The sequence below is a fragment of the Pseudophryne corroboree genome, chromosome 10 (assembly GCF_028390025.1).
Source record: "Pseudophryne corroboree isolate aPseCor3 chromosome 10, aPseCor3.hap2, whole genome shotgun sequence".
NCBI classification, from domain to species: Eukaryota; Metazoa; Chordata; class Amphibia; order Anura; family Myobatrachidae; genus Pseudophryne; species Pseudophryne corroboree.
In genome coordinates, this window is record NC_086453.1 from 61,237,986 (window position 1) to 61,255,717 (window position 17,732).

Below are 17,732 nucleotides of genomic sequence, written 5' to 3' on the forward strand. Positions count from 1 at the left end.
TATTATGTAGGGTGGGAATAATCTACTTGTAGTTTTTCCTGAATCAGATAAATTAAAGGGTGTGATGATACGTGGGTTTCCTCCGATAGAAAATTATTGGAGGTATACCTTTTTCCCGCCAGAAGTGAGGGCGAGTTGGGAAACACACCTTAGGGTGGATAAGGCGCTCACACGCTTATAAAAACAAGTGGCGTTACCGTCTCCAGATACGGCCGCCCTCAAGGAGCCAGCTGATAGGAAGCTGAAAAATATCCTAAAAAGTATATACACACATACTGGTGTTATACTACGACCAGCAATCGCCTCAGCCTGGATGTGCAGCGCTGGGGGGGCTTGGTCGGATTTCCTGACTGAAAATATTGATACCCTTGACAGGAACAATATTTTATTGACTATAGAGCATTTTAAGGATGCATTTCTATATATGCGAGATGCGCAGAGGGATATTTGCATTCGGACATCAAGAGTAGATGTGATGTCCATATCTGCCAGACGATGTTGATAGACACGACAGTGGTCAGGTGATGCAGATTCCAGACGGCACATGGAAGTATTGCCGTATATAGGGGCGGTCCATCGGACCTGGTGGCCATGGCAACAGCTGGAAAATCCACTTTTGTTACCCCAAGTCACATCTCAGCAGAAAAGGACACAGTCTTTTCAGTCTCAGTCCTTTCGTACCCATAAAGGCAGGCGGGCAAAAAGGCCAGTCATATCTGCCCAGGGTTAGAGGAAAGGGAAGAAGACTGCAGCAGGCAGCCCATTCCCAGGAACAGAAGTCCTCCACAGCTTCTGCCAAGTCCGCAGCATGACGCTGGGGCCATACAAGCGGACTCAGGTGCGGTGGGGGGTCATCTCAAGAGTTTCAGCACGCAGTGGGCTCACTCGCAAGTGGACTCCTGGATCCTACACGTAGTATCCCAGGTGTACATTGGAAATTCGAGACGTCTTCCCCTCACAAGTTCCTGAAGTCTGCTTTACCAACGTCTCCCTCCGACAGGGAGGCAGTATTGGGAAAAAATTCACAGGCTGTATTCCCAGCAGGTGATAATCAAAGTACCCCTCCTACAACAAGGGAAGGGGTATTATTCCACACTATATTGTGGTACTGAAGCCAAACGGCTCGGTGAGATCTAAAAGATTTGAACAATTACATACAAGGGTTCAAATCAAGATGGAGTCACTCAGAGCAGTGATAGCGAACCAGGACGATATGGTGTCACTGGATATCAGGGACGCTTACCTACATGTCCAAATTTTGCCCTTCTCACCAAGGGTATCTCAGGTTCGTGGTACAGAACTGTCACTATCAGTTCAGACGCTGCCGTTGGATTGTCCACGGCACCCCGGGTCTTTACCATGGTAATGGCCGAAATGATGATTCTTCCTAAAAGAAATATGGACGCTTTCCTGATAAGGGCAAGGTCCAGAGAACAGTTGGCGGTCGGAGTAGCACTATCTCAAGTAGTTCTACGACAGCACGAGTGGATTCTAAATATTCCAAAATCGCAGCTTTTTCCGACGACACGTCTAATGTTCCTAGGAATGATTCTGGACACAGTCCAGAAAAGGATGTTTTCTCCCGGAGAAGAAGGCCAGGGAGTTATCCGAGCTAGTCAGGAACCTCCTAAAACCAGGAATAGGATCAGTGCATCATTGCACAAGGGTCCTGTGAAAAATGGTGGTTTCTTACAAAGCGATCCCATTCGGTAGATTTCACGCAAGAACCTTTCAGTGGAATCTGCTGGGAAAATGGTCCGGATCGCATCTTCAGATGCATCAGCGGATAACCCTGTCTCCAAGGACAAGGGTGTTTTCTTCTGCGGTGGCTGCAGAGTGCTCATCTATGAAAGTGCCTCAGATTCGACATTCAGGACTGGGTCCTGGTGACCACGGATGCCAGCCTGAGTGGCTGGGGAGCAGTCACACAAGGAAAAAATTTCCAGGGAGTGTGATCAAGTCTGGAGACTTCTCTCCACATAAATATACTGGAGCTAAGGGCAATTTACAAGGCTCTAAGCTTAGCAAGACCTCTGCTTCAAGGTCAGCCGGTATTGATCCAGTGGGACAACATCACGGCAGTCGCCCACGTAAACAGACAGGGCGGCACATGAAGCAGGAGGGAAATGGCAGAAACTGCAAGGATTCTTCGCTGGGCGAAAAATCATGTGATAACACTCTCAGCAGTGTTAATTCCGGGAGTGGAAAACTGGGAAGCAGACTTCCTCAGCAGGCATAACCTCCACCCGGGAGAGTGGGGACTTCAGCGGGAAGTCTTCCACATGATTGTAAACCGTTGGGAAAAACCAAAGGTGGACATGATGGCGTCCCGCCTGAACAAAAAAAACTAGACAGATATTGCACCAGGTCAAGGGACCCTCAGGCAATAGCGGTGGACGCTCTGGTAACACTGTGGGTGTACCAGTCAGGGTATGTGTTCCCTCCTATGCATCTCATACCAAAAGTACTGAGAATCATAAGAAGGAGATGAGTAAGAACGATACTCGTGGTTCCGGATGGGTCAAGAAGGACTTGGTACCCGGAACTTCAAGAGATGCTCACGGAAGAACCGTGGCCTCTACCTTTAAGAGAGGACCTGCTCCAGCAGGGGCCTTGTCTTTTCCAAGACTTACCGCGGCTGCGTTTGACGGCATGGCAGTTGAACGCCGGATCCTGAAAGGGCATTCCAGATGAAGTCATCCCTACCCTGGTCGAAGCCAGGAAGGATGTAACCGAAAAACATTTTCACCGCATTTGGCGAAAATATGTTGCGTGGTGTGAGGCCAAGAAGGTCCCTACAGAGGAATTCCAACTGGGTCGTTTCCTACATTTCCTGAAAACAGGACTGTCTATGGGCCTAAAATTAGGGTCCATTAAGGTTCAAATTTCGACCCTGTCGAATTTCTTCCAAAAAGAACTGGCTTCAGTGCCTGAAGTTCAGACGTTTGTAAAAGGGGTACTGCATATACAGCCTCCTTTTGTGCCCCCAGTGGCACCTTGGGATCTCAATGTTGTTTTGAGTTTCCTAAAGTCACATTGGTTTGATCCACTCACCACTGTGGAATTAAAATATTTCACATGGAAGGTTAAGATTCTATTAGCCCTGGCTTCAGCCAGGCGTGTGTCAGAATGGGCGGCTTTATCATATAAAAGCCCTTACTTAATTTTTCATTCTGACAGGGCAGAATTGAGGACTCGTCCTCAATTTCTCCTTAAGGTGTTTTCTGTTTTTCACATGAACCAACCTATTGTGGTACCTGCGGCTACTAGGGACTTGGAGGACTCCAAGTTACTTGACGTTGTCAGGGCCCTGAAAATATGTTTCCAGGACGACTGGAGTCAGAAAATCTGACTCGCTGTTTAGCCTGTATGCACCCAACAAGATGGGTGTTCCTGCTTCTAAGCAGACGATTGCTCGCTGGATTTGTAGTACAATTCAGCTTGCACATTCTGTGGCAGGCTTGCCACAGCCAAAATCAGTAAAAGCCCATTCCACAAGGAAGTGGGCTCATCTTGGGCGGCTGCCCGAGGGGTCTCGGCTTTACAACTTTGCCGAGCTGCTACTTGGTCAGGGGCACACCCTGACTGAGGAGGACCTGGAGTTCTCTCATTCGGTGCTGCAGAGTCATCCGCACTCTCCCGCCCGTTTGGGAGCTTTGGTATAATCCCCATGGTCCTGACGGAGTCCCCAGCATCCACTTAGGACGTTAGAGAAAATAAGAATTTACTTACCGATAATTCTATTTCTCGTAGTCCGTAGTGGATGCTGGGCGCCCATCCCAAGTGCGGATTGTCTGCAATACTTGTACATAGTTATTGTTACAAAAATCGGGTTATTCTTGTTGTGAGCCATCTTTTCAGAGGCTCCTTCGTTGTTATCATACTGTTAACTGGGTTCAGATCACAGGTTGTACGGTGTGATTGGTGTGGCTGGTATGAGTCTTACCCGGGATTCAATATCCTTCCTTATTATGCACGCTCGTCCGGGCACAGTATCCTAACTGAGGCTTGGAGGAGGGTCATAGGGGGAGGAGCCAGTGCACACCACCTGATCCTAAAGCTTTTATTATTGTGCCCTGTCTCCTGCGGAGCCGCTAAACCCCATGGTCCTGACGGAGTCCCCAGCATCCACTACGGACTACGAGAAATAGAATTATCGGTAAGTAAATTCTTATTTTCTTTCCCATTATCTCCCTGTAAATGCAGAATAAAGCCTCCTAGGAGGTCTATAAAGCTAGTGCAAATGCACATGAAATGAGTTTATATGGTGATAATAATAACCACAGTATTATTATTATTATTATTATTATTATTATTATTATCTGTCCTTTTAAAGGGGTGGTAAAGAACCAGTGAGTTTTAACCCTAAGTAAGTGTCGAAGTAAAAAAAAAAAAAAACAACAACAACAAAAAACGACGTGAATTTCCGCAATTTCTTGCGTCAGTGGTCCAGTTCTTTATAAGCCACCTTTAATTTCAGGCGTGACTGCTTTGTGGGTACTATGGCTGTATATGCAGCATTGGCTATATAGCGTATATCCCATGTTATGTTCCTGTTTATGTCCTATGTACGGTGCTGCAGACTTTGTGCCGCCATATAAATAAGAGGATAACAACATAATGTCATCATTATTATTTTATTTTATGTTAACAGCGGTTCTTTGTTTTCTTTCCTCCAGTGGGTGGAATATATACGGTTATACAGACCAAAGCCAAGATCACCACCGACGAATGGGGGGAAAACTACTTCCTCATCGGCCCATACTTCGAGCACAATGTGCGGACTCAGGTTGAGTTGATTGAACCTCCGAATCCTGCTATCAAGCGCGCGCTGGATTCCATGAACTCAAAGGGCTGCAAGGTGAGTAGAGGCAAGGCCAACACATGATGACGGTGTACACTCAGCCTGGTTACTTTGCAGACGTACATCTAAATGCTTGCCTATCTGATACACTAGACGCATCTTTCTGCATCCTGTGCAGAGCTGGCCTTGGGCATAGGCAAACTAGGCAAGTGCCTAGGGCATTTGGTATGCTTAGGGGCACCAGCAGCTTCGGCTGATTAAAATGATATGCGGCATGCCTATATTCTGTGTGTGACTCCGGCTGTATCTGCATACAAAATGCTACGTTGCAGTGTATTCCCGGAAATCACTGTATTGTAGCATTTCGTATGCAGATACAGCCGCAGTCGAACACAGAATATAGGTATGTTGCATATCATTTTAATCAGCAGAAGCTGCTTGTGCACCCTAGCCACATAGTAATGCAAATAAGTAGCATTTTCATAAACCAAGGCACCCGACGTTAGCAGTGCTGCCAGCTGACTCATGCCAGGCATCTCCTGCAGAACTAGTGGCGGTGCTAGGGGGCACCAGCCAAAATCTTGCCTGTGTATACAAGGAGCTGTTTATAAACAACCTTCATTTAAATGTTATTTGCCATAAATATTTAACAAAGGATATAGACATAATACTACTCTTACTGCTTTAGACAGGTTTTGTTTAGGTACATTAAAACCAATGAATAAACACAGCAGAGATAAATCCATCACACACAAGTAATACTGCACTAATCAATACAAAGTACAAAGTACTAAATACCGGGCTGGCAGAATAAGTGAGGATCAAGACACACCAATAAAAGTATGATATAGGATTAATACAAGATACAAATATACAATATTTAACAGAGTTGAATATAAAAAAATCATTATATTCATTATATTGGACTAATCTAGGTCACATATATGCCCTAGAAATGATAGTTCATGCTGGCAGAGAATAATATAAAATGAGCCATTTTTATAATTCATCCCATTGATTTATATGCAAATATTGGAGATAAAAAGAACCTCTTATGGCTGGAAGTGTGTGTTTGGAACTACAAGTCCCAAGAGTATGTGACCAGTCACTGATCCAATGAGTAAAGGGAGCTGATGATATTACCAGATGATACTGCTAGAGTAATGCTCTCCCATGTCCAACATGCGGTGGGGTTAGCCTCCTGGTGAGCTGATCTTTAGGTTGGCGGTGGCGCTCACCCCTACAGCACTTCCAGCCCAGACAAACGATTGGTGCAGTCAGGAGACACCAGGGAAAGTCTGTCAGAACTAAACAAGCGGCTCAGGTATCCAGTAATAGCGTGATCCAGGTCCTCTGACTAATAAATAGGGCATTTTTTAAAGATCTTAAAATGACGAGTGGGGTAGAATGTCTCCACAAAGGATATCACAATATGTCAGGTTCAAACATTTATAAGCAAACATAAAAGAGAGAGGTTCCGTCTCTCGTCTTACACACCCCTTGGGGGAATCTCTCCTATGCTAGTAAAAAAAAAAGCCCCATCTTCACATTAAATAAATTGGGGGGATCACCAGCCACCTCTCGTGCCATAAATATTTAACAACCGATATGGACCTAAGACTCCTCTTATTGCTATAGACAGCTTTTATTTAGGGTCATTAGAACCAAGGAATAAGCACAACAGAGATAAAATCCATGTACTGTGTAGGTTGCTGGCAACACTACATATTTTTGACATAGTACAGTATATAAATAAGGTAAGAATGAGACATTGCTGTAAACCATGGAAACTGAGATGAATATTGCTCAATGCACAACAGTTCACTAGGAGCGAAGGGGCGTGCCAGACTGGTGTGCGCATCCAATCACAACACAGCGACCAGTTGGGGTCACCGGTGTCTGATCCCTATGACTGCAAGCTTCTGAGCAGGACCCTTTTAACCTGTTTAACTGCTTTTAACCGGCCTCATTTTATTAGTTTGTTCCCAATTGTAATGCGCAACAGTATATGTTGGCGCTATAGAAATAAAACATAAGTTACACTAATTCTTACACTATTTTGAATGCCCTTTTCACCTGGAGTAAAGGTATTTGAGATGATTGAGTCTTGGTACGTCATTGTCCTTTAGTAGGGTCTCTTGAAGATTTTTTATTTTTTTTTGCAATTATTCTGTATTATGATCTCATGTTGGAGCATTTGGAAGGTGGAAGTAATGTTGAGGGACAGTATGAAGCATAAAGGGCCCCATACACTAGTGCGATATTGCACGATTTCGTGCAATTGCGATTAGTTCCTGAGATGGATAGCATGAAAAATGTCAAATTGCATGTACTTTTCTTGCGATTGCGCGCTCCCGTGTGTCACCCTTGCAATCGCATATCACACGTGCTGCACATGAGATTTATCTCAATTGCATGGAAAATAGGTTTAATAACATTAGATTGCCTGAGATAAATCAATGTAAAAATACACTCCAGCATGAAATCGCAATTGCAGGCCTCCTGGGAAGCTCCCGGCCAGATTGCAGGAAAATTGCATGCAAATCATTGCTGAGATACATCTCCCTAGTGTTTGGGGCCCTTAAGATCTGCTGTCCAGAGCACTGAGTTATTAGTAAAGTCCGCATAAAAAGCTTCAAGGATACCACGGCAATATAATATGTAGCCGCTAGCCATAGAGTAGTAAGATATTAGAAGACTCAGTAATATATGAGTAATTGGAGATGTCTGAACTAATAATGATTTCTCTGACGTCCTAAGTGGATGCTGGGACTCCGTAAGGACCATGGGGAATAGCGGCTCCGCAGGAGACTGGGCACAACTATAAAGAAAGCTTTAGGTCTAACTGGTGTGCACTGGCTCCTCCCACTATGACCCTCCTCCAGACTTCAGTTAGAATCTTGTGCCCGGCTGAGCTGGATGCACACTAGGGGCTCTCCTGAGCTCATAGAAAGAAAGTATATTTAGGTTTTTTATTTTACAGTGAGATCTGCTGGCAACAGACTCACTGCAGCGAGGGACTAAGGGGAGAAGAAGCGAACCTACCTAACAGGTGGTAGTTTGGGCTTCTTAGGCTACTGGACACCATTAGCTCCAAAGGGATCGACCGCAGGACCCGACCTTGGTGTTCGTTCCCGGAGCCACGCCGCCGTCCCCCTTACAGAGCCAGAAGCAACGAAGAGGTCCGGAAAATCGGCGGCAGAAGACTTCGGTCTTCACCAAGGTAGCGCACAGCACTGCAGCTGTGCGCCATTGCTCCTCATGTACACCTCACACTCCGGTCACTGATGGGTGCAGGGCGCTGGGGGGGGGGGCGCCCTGAGGGCAATATATGACACCTTGGCTGGCAAATATACATCATATATAGCCCCAGAGGCTATATAGATGTAAAATTACCCCTGCCAGTATTCCAGAAAAAGCGGGAGAAAGTCCGCCGAAAAAGGGGCGGGGCCATCTCCCTCAGCACACTGGCGCCATTTTTCCCTCACAGCTCCGCTGGAAGGAAGCTCCCTGGCTCTCCCCTGCAGTCTGAACACTACAGAAGGGTAAAAAAGAGAGGGAGGGGGGCACTAAATTTAGGCGCAGTATAGATATATATATAAGATATATAAAAAAGCAGCTATAAGGGAAAACACTCATTTATAGTGGGATCCCTGTGTTATATAGCGCTCTGGTGTGTGCTGGCATACTCTCTCTCTGTCTCCCCAAAGGGCTTTGTGGGGTCCTGTCCTCTGTCAGAGCATTCCCTGTGTGTTTGCGGTGTGTTGGTACGGCTGTGTCGACATGTTTGATGAGGAGGCTTATGTGGAGGCGGAGCAAATGCCTGTAAACGTGATGTCACCCCCTGCGGGGTCGACACCTGAGTGGATGGTGCTGTGGAAGGAATTACGCGACAGTGTCGACTCCTTGCATAAAAGGTTTGACGACATACCTAATGTGGGACAGCCGGCTTCTCAGCCTGTGCCTGCCCAGGCGTCTCAAAAGTCATCAGGGGCTCTAAAACGCCCGCTACCTCAGATGACAGACACAGATGTCGACACGGATACTGACTCCAGTGTCGACGACGATGAGACTAATGCAACTTCCAGTAGGGCCACACGTTACATGATTGAGGCAATGAAAAATGTGTTGCACATTTCTGATGTTACCCCAGGTACCACAAAAAAGGGTATTATGTTTGGAGAGAAAAAACTACCAGTAGCTTTTCCTCCATCTGAAGAGTTAAATGAAGTGTGTGAAGAAGCGTGGGCTTCCCCTGATAAAAAGCTGGTAATTTCTAAGAGGTTACTAATGGCGTACCCTTTCCCTCCAGAGGATAGGTCACGCTGGGAAACATCCCCTAGGGTGGATAAAGCGCTCACACGCTTGTCAAAGAAGGTGGCACTACCGTCTCCGGATACGGCCGCCCTGAAGGAATCTGCTGATAGAAAGCAGGAGGCTATCCTGAAATCTATATATACACACACAGGTGTTATACTGAGACCGGCTATTGCTTCAGCCTGGATGTGCAGTGCTGCTGCTGCGTGGTCAGATTCCCTGTCAGAAAATATAGATACCCTAGACAGGGACACTATATTGCTAAACGTAGAGCATATAAAAGATGCACTTTTATACATGAGGGATGCACAGAGGGATATTTACCGGCTGGCATCCAAAATTAGTGCAATGTCCATTTCTGCCAGGAGAGGGTTATGGACTCGGCAGTGGACAGGAGATGCAGATTCCAAACGACACATGGAAGTTCTGCCTTATAAGGGTGAGGAGTTGTTCGGGGATGGTCTCTCGGACCTCGTTTCCACAGCAACAGCTGGGAAGTCTACATTTTTACCCCATGTTCCCTCACAACCAAAGAAAGCACCGTATTATCAGGTACAGTCCTTTCGGCCCAATAGGGGCAAGCGGGTTAAAGGCGCGTCCTTTCTTCCCAGAGGCAGAGGTAGGGGAAGGAAGCTGCAGCATACAGCCAGTTCCCAGGAGCAAAAGTCCTCCCCCGCTTCCTCTAAGTCCACAGCATGACGCTGGGGCTTCACAGGCGGAGCCAGGTACGATGGGGGCCCGTCTCAAATATTTCAGCAATCAGTGGGCTCGCTCACGGGTGGATCCCTGGATCCTTCAAGTAGTATCTCAGGGGTACAAGCTGGAATTCGAGACGTCTCCCCCCCGCCGTTTCCTCAAATCTGCCTTGCCAACCACTCCCTCAGGCAGGGAGGCAGTGTTACAGGCAATTCACAAGCTGTGTTCACAGCAAGTGATAGTAAAGGTGCCCCTACTTCAACAAGGAAGGGGTTACTATTCCACAATGTTTGTGGTACCGAAACCGGACGGTTCGGTGAGACCCATTTTAAATTTGAAATCCTTGAACACATACATAAAAAAATTCAAGTTCAAGATGGAATCGCTCAGGGCGGTTATTGCAAGCCTGGACGAGGGGGATTACATGGTATCACTGGACATCAAGGATGCTTACCTGCATGTCCCCATTTACCATCCTCACCAGGAGTACCTCAGATTTGTGGTACAGGATTGTCATTACCAATTCCAGACGTTGCCGTTCGGTCTATCCACGGCTCCGAGGGTCTTTACCAAGGTAATGGCCGAAATGATGATACTCCTTCGAAAGAAGGGAGTTTTAATTATCCCGTACTTGGACGATCTCCTGATAAAGGCGAGGTCCAGAGAGCAGTTGTTGGTCGGGGTAGCACTATCTCGGGAAGTGCTACAACAGCACGGCTGGATTCTAAACATTCCAAAGTCACAGCTGGTCCCTACGACACGTCTACTGTTCCTGGGGATGGTTCTGGACACAGAACAGAGAAAAGTGTTTCTCCCGGAGGAGAAGGCCAAGGAGCTGTCATCTCTAGTCAGAGGCCTCCTAAAACCAAAACAGGTGTCGGTGCATCACTGCACGCGGATCCTGGGAAAAATGGTAGCTTCTTACGAAGCGATTCCATTCGGCAGGTTTCATGCAAGAACCTTTCAGTGGGACCTGTTGGACAAGTGGTCCGGATCGCATCTTCAGATGCATCGTCTGATAACCCTGTCTCCAAGGACACGGGTGTCTCTGCTGTGGTGGCTGCAGAGTGCTCATCTTCAAGAGGGCCGCAGATTCGGCATACAGGACTGGGTCCTGGTGACCACGGATGCCAGCCTTCGAGGCTGGGGGGCAGTCACACAGGGAAGAAACTTCCAAGGACTATGGTCAAGTCAGGAGACTTCCCTGCACATAAATATTCTGGAACTAAGGGCCATTTACAATGCCCTAAGTCAGGCAAAACCCCTGCTTCAAAACCAGCCGGTACTGATCCAGTCAGACAACATCACGGCGGTCGCCCATGTAAACCGACAGGGCGGCACGAGAAGCAGGACGGCGATGGCAGAAGCCACAAGGATTCTCCGATGGCCGGAAAATCACGTGTTAGCACTGTCAGCAGTGTTCATTCCGGGAGTGGACAACTGGGAAGCAGACTTCCTCAGCAGGCACGACCTCCACCCGGGAGAGTGGGGACTTCATCCAGAAGTCTTCCAACTGATTGTAAACCGTTGGGAAAGGCCACAGGTGGACATGATGGCGTCCCCCCTAAACAAAAAGCTAGAAAAGTATTGCTTTAGGTCAAGAGACCCGCAGGCGATAGCTGTGGACGCTCTAGTGACACCGTGGGTGTACCGGCCGGTTTATGTGTTCCCTCCTCTTCCTCTCATACCAAAGGTACTGAGGATAATAAGGAGAAGAGGAGTAAGAACTATACTCATTGTTCTGGATAGGCCCGGAACTTCAAGAAATGATCTCAGAGGACCCATGGCCTCTGCCGCTCAGACAGGACCTGCTGCAGCAGGGGCCCTGTCTGTTCCAAGACTTACCGCGGCTGCGTTTGACGGCATGGCGGTTGAACACCGGATCCTGAAGGAAAAGGGCATTCCGGAGGAAGTCATTCCTACGCTGATTAAAGCTAGGAAAGAAGTAACCGCAAACCATTATCACCGCATATGGCGAAAATATGTTGCGTGGTGTGAGGCCAGGAAGGCCCCAACGGAAGAATTTCAGCTGGGCCGTTTCCTGCACTTTCTACAGTCAGGGGTGACTATGGGCCTAAAATTGGGTTCCATTAAGGTCCAGATTTCGGCTCTATCGATTTTCTTCCAGAGAGAACTGGCTTCACTACACATTGGTTTGAGCCACTTAAAACCGTGGATTTTAAATATCTCACGTGGAAAGTGGTCATGTTGTTGGCCTTGGCTTCGGCCAGGCGTGTATCAGAATTGGCGGCTTTGTCATGTAAAAGCCCTTATCTGATTTTCCATATGGATAGGGCAGAATTGAGGACTCGTCCCCAGTTTCTCCCTAAAGTGGTATCAGCGTTTCATCTGAACCAACCTATCGTGGTGCCTGCGGCTACAAAAGACTTGGAGGCTTCCAAGTTGTTGGACGTAGTCAGGGCCCTGAAAATATATGTTTCCAGGACAGCTGGAGTCAGAAAGACTGACTCGCTATTTATCCTGTATGCGCCCAACAAGTTGGGTGCACCTGCTTCAAAGCAGACTATTGCTCGCTGGATCTGTAGTACGATTCAGCTTGCAAATTCTGCGGCTGGACTGCCGCATCCTAAATCAGTGAAAGCCCATTCCACGAGGAAGGTTGGCTCTTCTTGGGCGGCTGCCCGAGGGGTCTCGGCTCTTCAACTTTGCCTAGCAGCTACTTGGTCGGGGTCAAGCACGTTTGCTAAATTCTACAAGTTTGACACCCTGGCTGAGGAGGACCTAGAGTTTGCCCATTCGGTGCTGCAGAGTCATCCGCACTCTCCCGCCCGTTTCGGAGCTTTGGTATAATCCCCATGGTCCTTACGGAGTCCCAGCATCCACTTAGGACGTCAGAGAAAATAAGAATTTACTCACCGGTAATTCTATTTCTCGTAGTCCGTAGTGGATGCTGGGCGCCCATCCCAAGTGCGGATTGTCTGCAATACTTGTATATAGTTATTGCTTAACTAAAGGGTTATTGTTGAGCCATCTGTTGAGAGGCTCAGTTGTTATCATACTGTTAACTGGGTATTGTATCACGAGTTATACGGTGTGATTGGTGTGGCTGGTATTAGTCTTACCCGGGATTCAAAATCCTTCCTTATTGTGTCAGCTCTTCCGGGCACAGTATCCTAACTGAAGTCTGGAGGAGGGTCATAGTGGGAGGAGCCAGTGCACACCAGTTAGACCTAAAGCTTTCTTTATAGTTGTGCCCAGTCTCCTGCGGAGCCGCTATTCCCCATGGTCCTTACGGAGTCCCAGCATCCACTACGGACTACGAGAAATAGAATTACCGGTGAGTAAATTCTTATTTTTGAAATACATTGAGTAGTTGCTTTAGATTCCCATCACTATGAGTTTGGCATAAATGTATGTGATAGGCTCTCAATGTTCCAGGAGGAACATTGAGGCCGTCACCCTACGTGGAGGATAAAGTATGTACATTAGTAGCTCAAAGATAAACACTGAGAGCTTGGACTGATGTGCTATCCACACCATCAGCCGGGGAACTAATGTGACCTGTGTATAGGAAGTACTCGGGAGCTTTGTACTGTAGATCAATGACCTGAACTAATGTATTTTCATTTTGTACTTGTCCTCACCTCCCCAGGTGAGAACACGAGATCAGTGTAAAGTGTTTTTAAGTTAAATAGGTGCATGCAGCAAATCTTTGAAAGTGGGTGCGGTAATAAAATAACTATTGTCATTTATAGAGGGGTAGCTATGTGCGAAGGGCTTATAGGGATATTAGGGGTGACTTTATTGCGCTGTTGTGGCGAGTTTCACCGATTTTGGTGGCCACTAATTGGCAGCTGGTTCTAGTGAAACAGGCGTCAGGATGAGAAACTTAAACAGCTGTTCCCTGGAAAACTCGCTTCATCCTGCAGCTGGCTGCAAAATGTCCCACTGTTTTCTGTGCCGCTCACTCTTATCGTTTTTATTCTACATCAGATTAAATACCATCAAACACGAGTGAGTTGTATTCTTTTTCCAGTTCTGTTTATAGGCTAGAAATTACACAAGTTCATAAATGGAGCGTGTAAGGACTGAGAATAGCGAGCCTCAGCGAGACCATCTGCTCTGCCGCAAAATCCGGTTCTAGTGAAAGCTCACTGCCATTGCTCATCTTTACTAAACTGCCGAACTCTGAGCTGCGCGCAGTGCGGGTGCTATTCCAGACATCCACTGCAGATAGCACGTCTGTGCGACTTTACACTCATTTATTGAGTCGTACGCCCTTTTCTTCCCATCTGCAAGTCTCCCGGAATAGTAACATCCACCGCGCCTGGGAACGGACACTGTCACAGAAGTCTGACAACAAGAGTTCTGTTTTTAAACCTAAATTCCCTTTTACTATTGAGCACAGCACACTTGTCTAATGCCCAGGCCTTTGTGAGGTGTTAAGCAACAAATTCTGTACACATGCAATAAACCTTAAGTAATCATTTTGACACTGAGATACTGGAATGCTGCCTTGCAAAAGAAATAAGACTTTGGTTGCAGTGTAAAGGTTATCAAGTGTTTCGTTTTTTTAAACTTCTTTTTATTAAAGTGTACCAGTTGCGTGCATACAGCAGAGGTAGCCATGTTATGGACTGAACCAATATCTAGACTGGGAATTAATTGGTGCTCTAGGACATCACATCGTCATTAAACAGAAAGGGCCTCAATGGTGTCTTTTTAGTTTCTAGGGAACTAAGAAACTGCGTTCTCATGAATATTGTTCCAGGCCAAAAATGTCTGCCACCACCAATGCCATAACAGTTTGGCAGTGTGCAGGCCCCGCCCCCTGAACGAATGACATCACACCAAGGGGGCAGGGCCGCCAGCCGTGGGAAGCACGACACTGCCCGCTCTAGGCGGTTGTGCAGGCTGCAGGGGGCGTGCTATTCTAGGCAAGCTACTAGCCAGATGCAGGGATGGTGCCGCCCCCAGGGCTTGACACCCTGGGCGGCAGCACCTCTTACATACCCTTAGTTTCCGCCCTGGCCTCCACTTTGACAAAGCGATAGGTAAACTTTATGGAGCCGATGCAGAATTGAACATGTGTGTTTGTGTAGTGTATCTAGCGTGTTCTTGATTCACTTGTATCTCGCGGACCTATGTGTTTTCACGTCCGCGATCATGGAGGCTTCTTATTGCGTACTTGATTTATAGCAGTGGGCGGTGTTTGTGTTGTGGGGGCGTGGTGGGCGAAACGGGGGAGTGTCGCGAGTGTTTTCGGGGCGGCTGCGTGACGTCACACGCAGCCATTCCAATAAAAAGAATGGCAGTAGACCAGGCTGTGCTGCAGGGACCAACCTCTAGTTGTGGACGCATCGTGATGTGGCGCCACACCTACTGGGTGACCCCCAGCATGTAAGGAGATGGACGCAGATCTTGCTGCGGATGCAATGAACTGCGTTCATCTCTGAATAACCCCCGAAGACCATGCACTGGCCACATGGCGTGATACACACTGCTCCTGTCTGCGCTCTAATGCCACACGTTGTCATATACCGTATACTGTGTTCCATTTTTTTCTTTACGTGACCTTAAGAGGTTTTTTCAAGTGTATCCATCATCTACCCGCACTGGAGACCATTCTTTTATAGGCTTAACCAATATTGATGAAAGTGCAATGTATCTGTTTAATAGCGAGCATTGATATAAGCAAGGCGCGAGCTACTTCGTAGTCCCTGGTGCTCGGTAAACTGATAGGGTGGATGTTTATTCCACAAATGTGCTGTGTCCACTGTAGCTAGGTGACCCTTTAATGCCGATTAGTACCAGAACAGAAATATGTGTGTGACCTCAGCCGTACGTACTGGCTTGGCATACTGAGTTCTCTGCACTGTCTTACTATATATTGTATTTGCCTTGCCCTTCAGAGCAAAATATCCCATCTTGTGACATTGCTAAACATTCTGTCTTGTCTGAATCCCTCCCCCTTCTGTCTATGAGCTCGGGAACACATGTTCAAGCACTAAATTTAGCGTTCCTCCACAGTGACCTGGTGTCATGCAGGGATTCAGTTACTGCCCGTCAGAAAGGTCACGGCTAAAAATTGTAGTCCACATTTGCGCTAGGCTTTGAGTTGCAGGACTAGATCACCGCGTTCGTTTGGATGATCCTGACTGCTGTGCGGGAGGTGGAAGGTGACCCTTTGGGGTCAGGAAGTCACGAGGATAGTAAAATATCTTTCACAATGGTAACTTTATAGGACAGCTAAAATACAGGTAGATAATGGATGAACTTAACATGTGACATTCATATGGTGCAGAAACATTGACCTGCTGGAAAAAAAAACACCTTTGTGTGTTCAGCATGTCAGGGCCCTGTGATCCAAGTGGGCAGTGTACTCTATTCTCTAGCACTGGCTTATGGTCTCTGCTGGCATTGCAATGCATATGACTTATGTTATCGCAGATAGAAGGTGACGGCAAAGCACATTCCTACTCCGGAGCCATAGATCAGTGGTTTGCTTACTGGGGGCTCTGCATTGTAGAACTTCTGGCCAGCTGATTTTGGGGGGTAACAGGTAAAAGAGACTTCCGGCTGGCTGTGCTGCGTGGCCAACTGGAAGATACTGTGTGCGAGCCGGTGCAGTGTAATGAAGGACAGAGTGCGAGGTCGTTCATTACATCGTGTAATGTGTACCGGCAATCTGCTATGCTCTGGGGTGAAGGGAAATCACCCAGGCCATCGGCTCAGTTTCTGCATCTGCACACAAAGGGATATATTCAGTTGTGCTCAGATTTTTTTTTTTTAAACTGTTTTTCCTATTCAGTTGATGAAAAAATGAGCCGCAGTGATTTCTATACAGCAAGAGCAAGTCTGATTTCTTTTCCTAAAACCGTTCTTGTAGGAACAATTATCGGGACTTGCTCTGGAACCCTTGCGGCACTCCCCTGATGACTGACTAAGTCACAGGTTCTCAAACCCGGTCCTCAGTACCCCTCATAGTGCATGTTTTGCAGGTAACCCAGCAGGCGCACAGGTGTATTAATTACTCACTGACACATTTTAAGAGGTCCACAGGTGGAGCTAATTATTTCACTTGTGATTCTGTGAGGAGACCTGCAAAACATGCCCTGTGTGGGGTCCTGAGGACCGAGTTTGAGAACCTATGGACTAAGCAATTGTTCTCAATTGGCTTAATAAGGCCCTAATTCAGAGGTTCCAAAACTGTGTGCCGTGGCTCCCTGGGGTTCATCGGGACACTTTCAGGGGTGCCCTGGCTTGGTGGTCCAGGACCAATTCAAATTATTCATGGTCAATATAATAGGAAAAACCAGTGCTGGTGGCTGCCAGTCAGAAAATATGTGGCCAAACAGAGGCAAATCTTGTCCCTCACCACACAACTGACCCTAAGGATGACATATACACGCGATCTACTTAATGTAATATTTCTTTCTAAATTTCTCAATAAGACATTTTTGGTCTAGGGGTGGCGTGAAAAAAAATCTGATATTCTAGGGCGCCGTGATTAAAAAAAGTTTGGAAACCACTCCCCTAATTACTCTCCTTCTGAAGCTGTGACGTCTTCCTCCAGATCCCGACAGGCTGGTCTTCTGCGGCAGCGGTGTATGTAAGTGTGTGTGTGTGTGTGTGACACCCACCCCCAGTGTATGTGTCCAGAGGCAGCAGCAGGGAGAACTACATCTCCCAGCAGCCCCCTTCACACCAGGCATTGCCCTCCGCAGTGGAAGGATGGATGGGAGATGACCGGGAAGCCGCTGAGCCCACCAGACTGGAGGCTGGAACACAGTTTTTTTTTTTTTCCTTTTTTTTTTTTTCCTTTTTTTTTTTTTTCCTGCGTGGTTTTGACTGTTAAATACACACAACAAATGTTTTTTTCATTTGATAGCAGGGGTATTACGAACATGCATGCCTGCAGTAATCCAAAATTGGGCTCACGGTTTTTTTTGTG

At 47.0% G+C, this 17,732-nt stretch overlaps 1 protein-coding gene across 1 annotated transcript in view; it reads left to right on the forward strand.

Annotated features, from left to right (window-relative positions):
• The window catches only part of GYS1 (glycogen synthase 1), a 120,782-nt gene that overhangs the window by 56,116 nt on the left and 46,934 nt on the right, over positions 1-17,732 (forward strand). The window contains exon 2 of the mRNA XM_063942452.1: positions 4,680-4,861. Within this exon, the coding sequence (XP_063798522.1) occupies positions 4,680-4,861 (182 nt within the window). The remainder of the gene's footprint in view (positions 1-4,679; positions 4,862-17,732) is intronic.